General features: G+C 49.4%; 1 protein-coding gene across 18 annotated transcripts in view; it reads left to right on the top strand.

Moving 5' to 3' along the window:
- Positions 1–15,281, top strand: part of LOC308184728 (transcription factor RFX3-like) — a 248,621-nt gene that overhangs the window by 79,387 nt on the left and 153,953 nt on the right. Inside the window, exon 1 of one of the 18 annotated variants that reach the window (XM_080572125.1) lies at positions 7,887–10,937. The exons of the other annotated variants lie outside the window; for them this stretch is intronic. Within the exon in view, the coding sequence (XP_080428251.1) occupies positions 10,875–10,937 (63 nt within the window). The 5' untranslated portion in view covers positions 7,887–10,874. Of the gene's footprint in view, positions 1–7,886; positions 10,938–15,281 lie in introns of those variants that run through there. 18 annotated transcript variants of the gene reach the window in all.

The raw sequence follows: 15,281 nt of genomic DNA, 5'->3' as shown, positions 1-15,281 counted from the left end.
ATGCAGTCCTTCGCAAACTGATCCAGCATGGGTCCTTCCCAGGGGCTGCACTTCTTCAAGAACTGCTCCAGCATGGGTCTGTTCTACGGGCCACAGTCCTTCAGGAATGGATGGCTCCAGTGTGGGTTCCCAAGGGGCTGCAGTTACTGCCAGAAAACCTGCTCCTGTATGGGATCCTCTCCATGGGATGCAGCTTCCTTCAGGCCAGATCCACCTGCTTTGGTCTGGGGTCCTCCATGGGCTGCAGCATGGATCTCTCTTCCAACGTGGTCCTCCATGGGCTGCAGGGGGACAACCTGCCCTACCATGGTCCTTTCCACAGGCTGCAGGGGACTCTGCTCCAGCAACTGGAGCACCTCCTCCTTCTTCACTGACCTTGGTGTCTGCAGAGTTGTTTCTCTCACATTTTTCTTATTCCTCTCCCTCAACTATGCCATCGCAGAGGTGCAACCAGCTTTGCTCATTGGCTCAGCTTTGGCCAGCAGTGAGTCCCTTTTGGAGCTGGCTGGAACTGGCTCTATCCAAGATGGGGACAAACAGGCTTCTGAAGCAGCCAGCTCAGCACACACTTCTTTGACATGATTAGTCACCTATAAAGCCCCTCCACTGTTAGAGGGAGTGGTGCATGGAGAGACTGAGGAGAAAAAAAGGTGAAAAAACAGGAAAGAAATGTGAAAAACTATGACTTTTGTCTAAGAATTTTCCTGTAGTATGTGCAATTTAGCTTTCACTGTTTTAGGTTCTTTGGGTGATATCTGATGATTTTTTTTTCAACATAAATTGGCTTCACAGTTTCAAAATCAACAGAATTTAAATTGGGAATAACTTCTTAAATCATGTAAGTCTCTGTGCTAATGCATCACTGTTGTCCTGGTTTCAGCTGGTATAGAATTAATGTTCTTCATAGTAGCTGGTATGGTCTGTCACCTTCACAGTAAAGAAATGCCCTCTCATATTCAGCCGGAACTTCCTGTGCTTCAGTTTTTACCTGTTGCCTCTCATCCTGTTGCTGGGCACAACTGAAAAGAGACTGGCTCCATCCTCTTGACACCCTCCCTTCAGATATTTATACACATAAATGTTTTAAACACACTGATGTTTTAGTTGTTACTGAGCAGTGCTTGCACTAAGTCAAGGACGTTTCTACTTCTCATATTGCCTTGCCAGCAAATAGGCTGGGGGTGTACAAGAAGCTAGGAGGGGACAGAACCAGGACAGCTGGCCCAGACTGACCAAAGTGATAGTCTATACCATAGGACATGCTCAAGAATTCTCAGAGGGGGAAACAGATTTTTGCGCAGGTGTTAGCAGGATTGATCAGTAGAGCTTTAAATTAGATTTGAATGTGTTAAAGGATTAAAACAGACTCACTGGTGATAAGCTATGGAAATGCATGCCAAAATTTGAGGGAATGCACACTAGTGAGATCCTTCAGTCTACTCCACAAGGTACTGGGTATGTTGAAGCACATTCAAAATGTTTCTACACTAATGCACGCAGCTTGAGAATAAGCAAGAGGAACTAGAAGCTTTGGCTCAGTCTCAGAACTATGACATCACTGGCATAAGTGAGACTTGGAGGGAAGAGTCCTGTGACTGCTGTATTCAGAAAGACTGAAGATGACTTACACATACAAGCAATTAGAGAATTCCTCATTTTTGCACAGAATCACAGAATTGTTTAGGTTGGAAGGGACCTCTTGAGATCATCTACTCCAACCCCTCTGCTCAAATCAGGGTCACCTAGAATAGGTTGCTCAGGGCCTCCATTAAGAAAGAAAAGATGGGTTATTGTCATAGGTGACAGCCTTCTGAGGGGAACAGACGGCCCAATGTGCCAACCAAACTCACCTCTTATAGAAGTTTGCTGCCTCTCTGGAGCCCGTGTTAAAAGTGTTACAAGAAAACTTCCTAGCCTGGTACAGCCCTCGGATTATTATCCATTATTGTTTTTTCATGTAGGCAGCAATGAAGTTGAGACAAGAAGTCCAAGGGCCATCAAAAGAGACTTCAGGGCCTGGGGATGATCGTTTAAGGGATCAGGAGCACAGGTAGTGTTTTCTTCTATCCTTCTAGTTGCAGGGAACGATACTAGAAGAAACATGCAGACCCACCTTATCAAAACCTGTCTCCAAGGCTGGTGTCACAGGCAGAATTTGTTTTTTTTTTTTGATCATGGGATGGTCTACACGACACCAGACCTGCTGGCATGTGATGGGATGCACCTTTCTCAAAAAGGGAAAAGGATTTTTACTCAAGAGTTAGCAGGGCTGATTGAAAGAGCTTTACACTAGAGTTGAAGGGTATAATGGATAAAAACAGGCTCGCTGGTGATAAGCTACGGGATGGCATGCCAGAATTTGAGGAACTGCATGCTAGCAAGATCCTTTAGTCTGCTCCACAAGGTGCTGGGTATGCTGAAGCACATTTGAAATGTCTCTACACTAATGCACACAGCATGAGGAACAAGCAAGAGGAGCTAGAAGCCTTGGCTCAGTCCCAGAGCTATGACATCATTGGCATAAGAGAAACCTGGTGGGAAGAGTCCTGTGACTGGTATGTTACGATGGATGGTTATAGGCTCTTCAGAAAGGATAGGCAGAACAGATGAGGCAGGGGGGTGGCACTGTATGTAATGCAGGGGCGGGACTATACAGAGCTTACAGTTGGCGATGATGAGGATGAGAGCCTCTAGGTAAGGATTAAAAACAAGCAAATAAAGTGGATGTTGCTGTGGGAGTATACTATAGACCACCTGGACAGGATGATGACACTGATGAATTATTCATTAAGGAACTGAGAACTACTTCTAGATCAGCTGCCCTTGTCCTTATGGGGGACTTCAATCTGCCAGATGTCAACTGGGAATATACTTGATACCAACAGGTCCAGGAGATTCCTAAAACACGTTGATGATAACTTCTTGGTACTGGTACTGAACGAGCCGACTAGGAAAGGAGCCCTCCTAGACTTGTTGCTTGTAAACAGGGAGGGTCTCGTGGGTGAAGTGGTGATTGGTGGCTGTCTTGGCCATAGTAAGCATGAAGAGGTCGAGTTGAAAATCTTTAGTCATAGGAGGAAAACTGCACCAAAACTTCAACCCTGGATATGGGGAGAGCAGACTTCACAGCGCTCGGGGAACTAGTTAGTAAGGTCCCCTGGGAAACTGCTTTTGAAGACATCGAGCTCCATCAGTACTGGTCAGTCTTTAAGCACTGCCTCCTAAAAGCACAGGAACAGGCAATTCCAAAATGTCGGAAGTCAAGCAGGTGGGGCAGAAGGTCATCTTGGCTGAGCAGGGATCTTCTTCTAGAACTTAGGTAGAAAAAGAAAGCGTATGGCCACCGGAAGTGAGGTCAGGCAACATGGGAGAACTACAGACATGCTGTTTGCCATTGTAGGGAGAAAATTTGTGTGGCCGAAGCTCAATTAGAGTTGAAGCTAGCCAGTGCTGTGGGGAGAATAATTTTTTTTTAAATACTGTTAACAGGAAAAGGAGGACCAGAGAAAACATCGTTCCGTTACTTGATGAGGATGGTCGCCTCACAAATAGGGACGTAGGCAAAGCAGAGACATTTAATGCCTTCTTCGTCTCTGTCTTCAATGCTGATGATGGGCCCTGGGACCCCAGTTACCCTGAGTTGGAGGACCGTGACTATGGGAACGATAAAATCCCAGCCAACCCTGAACCTGTGCGGGATTTACTGCTCCAGCTGGATGTATACAAGTCTCTGGGGCCCAATGGGATTCATCCCAGGGTACTCAAAGAGCTGGCTGATGTCATCGCAAAACCTCTCTCAATTATTTTTCAACAGTCTTGGGAATCTGGAGAGGCCCCAGTTGAATGGAAGCTGGCAAACGTTGTTCTGATTTTCAAGAAGGGCAAGAAAGAAGACCCTGGTAATTACAGGCCTGTCAGTCTCACTTCCGTACATGGAAAATTATGGAGAAGATTATTCTGGGAGTTACTGAAAAAACAGGGCAACCCTGGCTATGCATACAAACTGGGGGATGAAAGGCTGGAGAACAGCCCCATAGAAAGAGATCTGGGGTTTCTGATTGATGGTGAGTTGAATATGAGTCAACAGTGTGCCCTGGCAGCCAAAAGGGCCAACCATATCCTGGGGTGCATCAAGCACAGCCTTGCTAGCCAGTTGAGAGAAGTGATTGTCCCATCCTACTCTGTGCTGGTGCGGCCTCACCTTGAGTACTGCATACAGTTTTGGGCGCCACAATATAAGAAGGACATAAAACCATTAGAGAGTGTCCAAAGGAGTTCTATGAAGATGGTGCAGAGTCTAGAGGGCAAGACGTATGAGGAGCGGCTGAGGTCACTTAGATTGTTCAGCCTGGAGAAGAGGAGACTGAGAGGAGACCTCATGGTGTTCTGCAGCTTCCTCAGACCCTGGAGTCACTCCACTCAGGGAGCAGAGGGTGCTGATCTCTTCTCTCTGGTGACCAGTGATAGGACCTGAGGGAACAGCATGAAGCTGAGTCAGGGGAGGTTCAGGTTGGATATTAGGAAAAGGTTCTTCACCGAGAGGGTGGTCAGGCACTGGAACAGGCTCCCCAGGGAAGTGGTCATGGCACTGAGCCTGCCAGAGTTCAAGAAGTGTTTGGACAATGCTCTCAGACATACTGTCTGATATTTGGGTGGTACTGTGTGGAGCCAGGAGCTGGACTCAATGACCCTTGAGGGTCCCTTCCACCTCAGGAGATTCTATGATTCATTGCATCCTCCCTTCAGGTATTTATACACATTGATGAGATACCCCCTGGGCCTCCTCTTCTCCAGGCTGAATGGTCCCAACTCTCTCAGACTCCCCTTGTAGGATAGGTGCTCCAGTCCCTTAATCATCATCATTAATCATCTTTGCTGAACTCTCTCCAGTATGTCCATGCCTCTCTGGTACTGAGGCACCCAGAACTGGAGACAGTATTCCAAGTGTGGGCACACCTGCACTGAGTAGAGGGGAAGGATCACCTCCTGTGACCAGCTGGAAATACTTTGCCTTATGCAGCCCAGGATACCATTACCATTGTGGTTTAAGCTGGACAGCTAAACATCACACAGCCGTTCATTTACCGTCCCCCCCTCAGTAGGATGGGGAAGAGAAAGAAAAAAGTAAAAGATTGTGGGTTGAGATAAAGACAGTTGCTTAGGACAGAAAAGAAATAATAATAACAACAATAATAATAATGTTTACAAAACAAGTAAATCACAATCAACATTGGGATTAGTAACTATTAAACTTATTTAATACTTATAACAATTTTGTTTTAACATGCTTTTGTCAGATCTGTCGTTATCTCAACTCTTCATGCCCTACACTGGGCACCAGAAGGGCTGTTGTGATTTAACACGTCATGCATCTAAGCACAACACAGCCGTTCGCTCACCCATCTGCTCCCAGTGGGATGGAGGAGAGAATCGGCGGGAAAAAAAAAGTAAAAGCTCATGGGTTGAGGTAAAGACAGTTTAATAGGCCATAAAAGGAGAAATAATTATGATGATGATAATAATAAGTTCAAAGCAAGTGATATACAATGCAATTGCTTAGCACCCGCTGACCGATGCCCAGCCTGTCCCCAAACAGTGATTCCCCCCCCACACACACATATTAATTGTTCAGCATGATGTCATATCATAGGGGTTTGGAATACCCCTTTGGCCAGTTTGGGTCAGCTCTCCTGGGTCTGTCCCCTCCCAGCTCCTGCTGAACCCCCAGCCTGCCCACTGGCAGGACAAAGTGAGAAGCTGAAAAGTCCTTGTCTTAGTGTAAGCACTGCTCTGCAACAATTAAAACATCAGCGTGATATCAACATTATTCTCATCCTAAATCCAAAAGACAGCACCAATACGAGCTACTAGAAGGAAAATTAACTCTATCCTAGCAGAAACCAGGACAGCCTTTTTTAGTGGCAAGGGCGCATTGCTGGTGAGCACCAATTCAACTTGTTGTCCAGCAGGACCCCCAGGGCCTTTTCTGCCGAGCTGCTTTCCAGCTGGGTGGCCCCCAGCATGTACTGATGCATGGGGTCGTTCCTTCCAGATGCAGGACTTGGCACTTCTTGTCGAACTGCATGAGGTTCCTGTCAGCCCATTTCTCCAGCCCGTCCAGGGCCCTCTGGATGGCAGCACGACCCCGTGAAAACCTCACAACAAGGGAAAAGGATCGTCAGAGGCTGACGAGGAGTGGGCGTGGCCAGCAATAACGGCGGCAGATTTAAACGCAGTCTAACCGCCACCAGTAATTACTTGCCGAGGCGATCAGCTCCGAACGAGTGCATTCCGCAGCGGAGTGGGGGGTGGCGGCGTAAAGGGTTTTTTCCTGAGACGGGGAAGCCCCGGGGGAGCGCAGAGACCTGCCGAGGGTTGGGAGCTCACGCGAGAGCGGCTGTCAAGGCGTGGGCGGGGCCAGCAGTAACTGCGTCCACCCCCCACTCCCCCATAAGTAGCCCCTAGGGAGCGAGGGCGGCTAGGAGCATGGTGATTGGGCAAACAAGGTGTGGTGTGTCAGTTTGTGAAGAGGGTGACTGACCGGAGGGTGCCCTGTGAGGTAGGGGTGTTCCACTGGCTGAGCAGGAGATGCCAAATACACCTCTCACCCAGATCTCCACAGGCCAAGGACATGCACCTTACCTGATCCTCAAGGCAGAATGGTGGGCACACTTGTCTCAGGGCAAAGGCTGTGGCTCTGGCGGTGTGGTGTGCATCATCTACCCCAGCGGTGGCTGATGCCTCCACCCAGACAGCTACTGAGGCTACAGTGCAGATTTCTGACTGCTGGAAATGCCTAGATCTTTCCCCTGGGGCAGGGGCAGGGACAGGTAGCAGACCTGCCTGCAAAAGGTGTGCCCAGATGGAGGACCTCCTGCACCAGGTGGCTGAGCTGCAGGAGGCAGTGAGAAGGCTGAGTAGCATCAGGGAGGCTGAGGAGGAGTTAGACAGCTGGATCCTAGCACAGTCTGCAGGGGACCCACAGCCCATGGCCAAACAGCCTGAAACTCCCCCACTGACACTCAGAGAAGGGAGGGAGGCCAGTAACACTGGAGAGTGGAAGCTGGCAACAACAAGGACCAGCAGGAGGAAGAGTCTTCCCCCGAATACTGAGGTGCCCTTACAGAACCGCTTCACCCCTTTGCAGACTGAAAAGGAAAGACCCATTGCAGAGAGGGTGGAGCTGAGTAAGACACCTGGTCTTCTCCCCGCATAACAACTAGTCCAACTAAGAAAAGATGATAGACGATAGTAGTAGGAGACTCTCTTCTGAGAGGTACAGAGGAGCCCATCTGCTGACCCGATCCTCCCTTGAGGGAAGTCTGCTGCTTACTGGGGGCTTGTATCAGGGATGTTACCAGGAGATTGCCAGGCCTTGTACAGCCTAAGGACTAATATCCGCTGCTACTGTTTAACGTGGGCATCAATGATGCAGCCAGTAATAGTCTGAGGAGTGTCAAGAGGGATTGCAGAGCCCTGGGGGCAGCAGTAAAGGACTCAGGAGCGCAAGTAGTTTTTTGATCAGTCCTGCTGGTCAAAGGGAAGGGGTTTGAAAGGGCCAGTTGAATCTAGCAAATCAACAGATGGTTGCAGGACTGGTGCCACAGACAGAGGTTCAGCTGCTTAGACCATGGGACTCTCTTTGAGAAACCTGGTCTGCTGGGAGCTGATGGGGTCTACTTATCAGAGAAGGGGAAGAACATCTTTTGATCATAGGCTTGCTGAGTTGGTGAAGGTTTTAAACTAGAGCTGCTGGGGGAGGGGAACCTCAGTCCATCCTGCTCCTCCCAGTTTGATGCCAGTGTCAGTGATAGATGCCCAGAACCTGGAAGAGGGTCACAGATCATCAGAAGAGAACCTGAAGAGCACCACGAAGGAATTCCAACTACTCCAGCCAGTAAGTCTGCTTCATCAGGGACCCAACTTAAATGTCTCTATGCTAAGACATAGCATGGGGAATAAACAAGAGGAGTTAGAGATGTATGCACAGCGGCAGGGCTATGACCTCATTGGCATTACAGAGACATGGTGGAAGAATGGCTCCCAGGACTGGAGTGTTGGAATGGAAGGATACAGACTCTTTAGGAAGGACAGGCAGGGGAGATGAGGAGGGGGCATCGCCCTCTAAGTCAATGAGCAGCTGGAGTGCATGGAGTTCTGCCTGGGGATGGATGAGGAGCTGACTGAGAATATATGGGTCAGGATTAAAGGGAGGGCAGGGACAGGGGACATTATGGGGGGGGTCTGCTATAGGCCACCTGATCAGGAAGACCAAGCAGATGAGGCCCTCTATAGACAGATAAAAGCAGCCTCACATTCACAAGCCCTGGCCCTCATGAGGGACTTCAACCACCCTGGTATCTGTTGGAGGGACAGACAGCACAGCAGGGCACAGGCAATCCAGGAGGTTCCCAGAATGTGTTGATGATAACTTCCTTATACAAGTGATAGAGGAGCCAATGAGTAGAAATGCTATGCTGGTCCGCATTCTCATCAACAAGGAGGGGCTGGTGGGGAATATGAAATTCAAGGACAGCCTTAGCTGCAGTGACCATGAAATGGTGCAGTTTTAGATTCAGATGGTAGTGAGGAAGGATCACAGCAAGCTCTCTACCCTGGATGCTATCTAGATGCTATCCAGAGATGCTATCTCTGCTTTGGGAAAGCAGACTATACCCTCTTCAGGGATCTGCTTGGTAGAGTACCATGGCACAAAGCCCTGGAGGGAAGAAGGGCGCAAGAAAGCAGGTTAATATTCAAGGACCACCTCCTCCAAGCTCAGGAGCAATGCATCCCAATAAAGAGGAAGTCAAGCAAAAATGCCAGGAGGCCCACAGGGATGAACAAGGAGCTCCTGGACAAACTCAAGCAGAAAAAGGAGACCTACAGAGAGTGGAAGCAAGGACAGATAGCCCAGGAGGGATATAGAGACGTTGTTGGAGCAGCCAGGAAAGGTTAGGAAAGCCAAAGCCCTATGAGAACTAAATTTGACCAGGGACATCAAGAGCAACAAGAAGGGCTTCTATAGGTACATTGCTGATAAAAGAAAGACTAGGGAAATTGTGGTCCCTATCCAGAAGGAAACGGGAGACCTGGTCACCTGGGATAAGGAGAAGGCTGAGGTAGTTAATGAATTTTTTGCCTCAGTCTTCACTGGCAAGAACTCCAGCCACATAGCCTAGGCCCCAAAAGGCAAAGTCAGGGCCTGGAAGAATGAAGAACCACCCACTGTAGGAGAAGATCAGGTTCAAGGCGATCAGCTCTGGGGCAGACGAGCTCTGCAGCGGAGTGGAGGATCGAGGTGGGCAGGGCTTTTTTCCTGCATCGAGGCCACTTGAGGCAGCCAAGGGAGCTGCCAGGACCCAGCAGCCCTCACAAGGGAGGCTGATGAGGCGTGGGCGGAGCCAGCAACAACCCTCCCCCTCCCCTGTTGTACAAAGGCAGCCCCTAGGGAGTGTGAGTGACCAGGATGGGCAAACAGGGTGTGGCGCATCAGTCAGGGCATGGCACGCCAGTTTGAATGGCAGTTCATGCAGGGAGGACACTCTTACCGCTGTTTTCCAATGGTGGTTGTAACCTGCTCGCGAAGAGCCCAGCCATGGTATCCACCTGGCAGAAAGCCATGGCCTCTGCATCTCTTGCGGCCTCTTGAGCCACAGCTACCAATGTGGCTACCTAGACAGAGGTCTCGGGGAAATACGCGGCCATCCAGGTCTTGGGCTGCAGGGTGTGCCCAAGTCTTCTGTCAGTGTCTGATAGCAGCAGCAGTGGGTATGCCTGTGGGAGGTGTGCCCAGGTTGAAGAATTGCTCAGCCTGCTGGCAGAGCTTCGGGAGGAGGTGATTAGGCTGAGGAGCATAAGGTAGTCAGAGAGGGAAATTGACTGGTGGAAGCATACTCTACCCTCCCTGAGACAGACTCATGAGCCAGCTACCACACCTGAAACAAAGGTTCCCCTATCCCACCACGCAGTAGGAGGGGACCTAGGACAAGGGGGAATATGGAAGCAGGTTTCTGCTCAGGGTGGTAGGCGAGCCCTCTCCCTGCCTACCTCACCTTCCTGGCTACGCTTATGCAACAGGTATGAGGCTCTAAAACTTGACAGTCAAGCAAATGATGATGTAGACGAAAGCCCATCCTGGTTGGAAGGGGTGCCTAAGGCAAGGCAGCCTACGTCCTGCATCACTACATTTTCTATTAAGAAAGAAAGAAGGGTTATTGTCATAGGGGACTCCCTTCTGAAAGGGACAGAGGGCCCAATTTGCCATCCGGACCCAGCCCACAGGGAAGTCTGCTGCCTCCCTGGGGCTTGGGTAAGAGACGTTGCTAGAAAAGTCACTTGCCTGGTATGGCCCTCCCTCTTACTACTACCCGTTACTGGTTTTTCAAGCTGGTAATGACGAGGTAGTAAGGAGAAGTCCAAGGGCAATCAAGAGGGACTTTAGGGCTTTGGGGCAAATGGTTAAAGGATCAGGGGCACAGGTTGTGTTTGCCTCTCCTTCGGGTAGCAGGGATCAACATTGACAGGCAGGCTCAGCTCATCAATATGTGGCTCCGAGACTGGTGCCACTGGCAGAACTTTGGTTTCTTGATCACGGGAAGGTATATGTGATACCAGGCCTGCTGACACCAGATGCGATGCACCTCTCTCAGAGGGGGGAAAGGATTTTTGCACAGGAGTTAGCGGGACTGATCGATAGGGCTTTAAACTAGAGTCGAAGGGGGAAAGGGATAAAACTAGGCCTGCTGGTGATAAGCTATGGGAGGGCATGACAAAACAAGGGACTGTGTGCTAGTGAGTTCCTTTGGTCTGCTCCACAAGGTGCTGCGTACAATGAGGCGCACTTGAAGTGTTTCTACACCAATGCACGCAGTATGAGGAATAAGCTAGAGGACCTAGAAGTCTTGGCCCAGTCCCAGAGCTACAATATCATCGGCGTAAGTGAAACCCGGTGGGATGAGTCCTGTGGCTGGTGTGTTGCAGTAGATGGTTGCAGGCTCCTCAGGAGGGACAGGCAGGGCAGGCGAGGCAGTGGGGTGGTGCTGTACATAAAGGAGGGGCTGGACCGTGTGGAGCTTGCAGTTGGCAATGACAAAGTTGAGAGCCTCTGGGTAAGGATTAAGGGACAAACATATAAAAAGGGGATGTTGTCATGGGAGTCTATTACAGACCACCCTGCCAGGATGACGACACCAATGAATTATTCTTTGAGGAACTAAGAGATACCTCAAGATCAACTGCTCTTGTCCTTATGAGGGACTTCAACTTGCCAGACGTCAACTGGGAATATCACATGGCCGACACAAGCAGGTGCAGGAGATTCTTAAAGCACCTCGTTGATAACTTCTTGGTCCAAGTGCTAAGGGAGCTAACTAGGAAAGGTGCCCTCCTGGATCTGTTGCTGGAGAACAGAGAGGATTTTGTGGGGGATGTGGCAATTGGAGGCCGTCTCAGTCACAGTGACCATGAAGCGGTTGAGTTTAAAATTTTTGGTGGCAGGAAGAAAACTGCCACCAAAACTTCAGCCCTGGATATGGGGAGAGCAGACTTCAGGCTGCTAAGGGAACTAGTTAGCAAGGTCCCCTGGGAAGCTGCTTTTGAAGGTGTCGGCGTCCATCAGTGCTGGTCAATCTTTAAGCACTGCCTCCTAAAAGCACAGGATCAGGCAATTCCAAAATATCGGAAGTCAAGCAGGTGGGGCAGGAGGCCGGCTTGGCTGACCAGCCGGGTTAAACCACAACAGTCACCTCACAAATAGGGGTGTATACAAAGCAGAGACATTTAATGCCTTCCTCACCTCTGTCTTCAGCACTGATGATGGTGCCCTTTCCCTGCAGCAGTCCATACAGTGCTGTGCTCTGCACTTGTAGCTAGAACAGCAGTGGTATCACACCAGTGTTGTGTCTGCTGCTGAGCAGTGCTGGCACAGCATCAGGACTCTCTCTAACCCCCTAGGGGGTGGGCAAAAAAGTGAGAAAGGAATATCACCAGGGCAGCTGACCTAAACCAACCAAAGGGATATTCCATACCATATGATGTCACACTCAGCAATAAAAGGTGGAAAAGGGAAGAAGAGGGGAGGGGTGGGCTGTCGTGAAAACGTATGTCCTCCTCCCGAACACCGGCTATGTGCGTTGAGGCCCTGCTTCAAGGATGTGGTCAAGCATCGCTCATTTGTGGGAAGTAGAGAGTAATTTCTTTCCTCTGCACTTCTACATAGCCTTTACTTGTTTTGTTTCTTTTTCCCTTTCCCCCTCCCTTTTCCCCTTTCCTTTTTCCCCTTTAGTTAAATTGTTAATTGTTTAGTTAAATTGTTTAGTTAAATTGTTTAATTAATAATAATCTTTCCTTAATAATTATTTTTTTCCCTTTAATTAAATCATCCTTATCTCAACCCGTGAGTTGTTCTTTCCTTTACTTCTTCCCCTCCTCTTCTAAGGAGGGGGAGGGAGAGAGCAGTTGTGGTGTTCAGCTGCCTAGCATGGTAAAACCACCACAGTCCTTTTTGGCGCCCAACGTGGGGCTCGAAGGGTTGAGATAACAGTAGAATTGATTAAAACGCTTACAACTAACACACTTACTTGCCAGTCACCATGTTCAGTGTCCTGTTAATAGTGGCTTGTTTGATCATGTGTCATGCAATCCGTGTCATGTTCTCCTTTCTCCTCTATATCCAATCCGAGACTGTGCTACAATCTGTGTTCGTTTTTTTAAATCCGCTGTGCTGCCAAGACCGGCCTTGAGTTTAATCTGGCATTTAGACCCTGCGTTGTTATAATTTTGGTCTCTTTTAGAGAATATTCAGAATTACACTGCCTTCCTTTCCTCATCTGGAAGTCAGTTTATGAATAATATCAGGAATGGTACCTCCTCCTTCTTTCACAGTGGGCTAATTACAGCAGTTTCTGAGTATTTTGAATATCCATGTGTAACCCATATATTGCTTCGCTGGGTTAGAAACTGGCTGGATAGCCAGGCCCAAAGAGTTGTGGTGAATGGAGTCAAATCTGGTTGGAGGCCGGTCACTAGTGGTGTCCCCCAGGGCTCGGTACTGGGGCCGGTCCTCTTTAATATCTTTATCGATGATCTGGATGAGGGCGTCCAGTGCACCCTCAGTAAGTTTGCAGATGACACCAAGCTAAGTGCGTGTGTCGATCTGCTCGAGGGCAGGAAGGCTCTGCAGGAGGATCTGGATAGGCTGGAGCGATGGGCTGAGGTCAACTGTATGAAGTTCAACAAGGCCAAGTGCCGGGTCCTGCACCTGGGGCGCAACAACCCCAAGCAGAGCTACAGGCTGGGAGATGAGTGGCTGGAAAGCTGCCTGGCTGAGAGGGACCTGGGAGTATTGGTTGATAGTCAGCTGAATATGAGCCAGCAGTGTGCCCAGGTGGCCAAGAAGACCAACAGCATCCTGGCCTGCATAAGAAGCAGTGTGGCCAGCAGGTCTAGGGAAGTGATTGTGCCCCTGTACTCGGCTCTGGTGAGGCCGCACCTTGAGTACTGTGTTCAGTTTTGGGCCCCTCGCTACAGGAAGGACATGGACGTGCTCGAGCGAGTCCAGAGAAGGGCGACCAAGCTGGTGAGGGGTCTGGAGAACAAGTCTTACGAGGAGCGGCTGAGGGAGCTGGGCTTGTTCAGCCTGGAGAAGAGGAGGCTCAGGGGCGACCTTATCGCTCTCTACAGTTACCTTAAAGGAGGCTGTAGAGAGGTGGGGGTTGGTCTGTTCTCCTACGTGCCTGGTGACAGGACGAGGGGGAATGGGCGAAAGTTGCGACAGGGGAGTTTTAGGTTGGATGTTAGGAAGTACTTCTTTACCGAAAGGGTTATTAAGCATTGGAATGGGCTGCCCAGGGAGGTGGTGGAGTCACCATCCCTGGAGGTCTTTAAAAGACGTTTAGATGTAGAGCTTAGCGATATGGTTTAGTGGAGTACTTAGTGTTAGGTCGGAGGTTGGACTCGATTATCTTGAGGTCTCTTCCAACCTAGAAATCTGTGATACTGTGATACTGTGATATTTCTAATTCTGAATAACGGGTTTCCTCTTCCCTCTAAGATTAGCCGATTGTTTAGAAAGCTTATCTGGGAATCTGTCCCAAAACAGTCTTGTGGCAGGTGGCAAGGTGTGTGGGAGGATATCGGCAGGTACCTGTCACGGGTGCCTCCTCCAATAGTTTTGAACTTCACCCCTGAACAAGTGCAAAATCCTAAAAACCTGATAGAATGTTTGAGAGTCGTATGCCCTGACCCTGATAATGCCGGAGAACGGCAGCTTGCAGCATTGTGCTGGGTTCTAGCTTACTCCTACCAAACACTGTTTAACATCATCCAGCACCTTGAAGAGAGGGAGGAAGTCTCTGAATCTGATGACCAGATAACACATGCTGTGACTGACCCGGAGGATCAACCAACTATGGATGGTATCAGTCGCCCCCATAGTCAAGTCAAAACAATGGAAATGGAAGCCAGCTCGTTTGGTAAGGGAAGAAGCCTCTCCTAAGAAGGAGGGAGAAGGGGAAAAGGCAGGCACCTCTAAAGCAGAGCCATCACAAAAACAGCAGGAAGAAGAGATGGAAATCATAAAGGAATCAGAAACCACTCGATCCCTATCCCTGAGTGAGTTGCGAGAAATACGAAAGGATTACAGTCGACACCCAGGTGAACACATCCTCACCTGGCTGCTTTGATGCTGGGACACTGGGGCCAATAGCCAACAATTAGAAGGCAATGAAGCCAAACAGCTGGGATCCCTCTCTAGAGAAAGGGTCATTGACAAAGTAATTGGGAGAGGGACACAGGTTCTCAGCCTCTGGAGGCGACTCCTGGCAGCTGTGAAAGAAAGGTATCCCCATAAGGAAGATATTGTATATCAAGTAGGCAAGTGGGCCACTATGGATAAAGGTCTCCAGCATCTGCGGGAATTAGCTGTGCTGGAGATGGTTTATAGCGATTTGGACAATGCCCAGACACCTCAAGATCCCGATGAAGTCCAGTGCACAACATCCATGTGGCGTAAATTTGTGCGGAGTGCACCATCATCACATGCCAGTACGCTGGCAGGAATTCATTGGGATGAGGGGATGGCACCAACAGTGTATACTATGTCCTGCCAGCTTCAAAAATATGAAGACAATCTCTCTGTTCCACTACGGGCCTGCATCTTGGCTATGGAGAAACTGTTCCAAAGGCTCCACCACCTCGTAGAACAATCATCTCCCTCCTCACCCACATGGAGTAATATTTCAGCCATTACGAATCGGTATTTTCCTGTTCGAGGGAGAGAG

This window comes from Anser brachyrhynchus (assembly GCF_964034855.1).
Source record: "Anser brachyrhynchus genome assembly, chromosome: W".
In the NCBI taxonomy this organism is placed as follows: domain Eukaryota; kingdom Metazoa; phylum Chordata; class Aves; order Anseriformes; family Anatidae; genus Anser; species Anser brachyrhynchus.
This window is presented reverse-complemented; position numbering and strand designations above follow the sequence as displayed.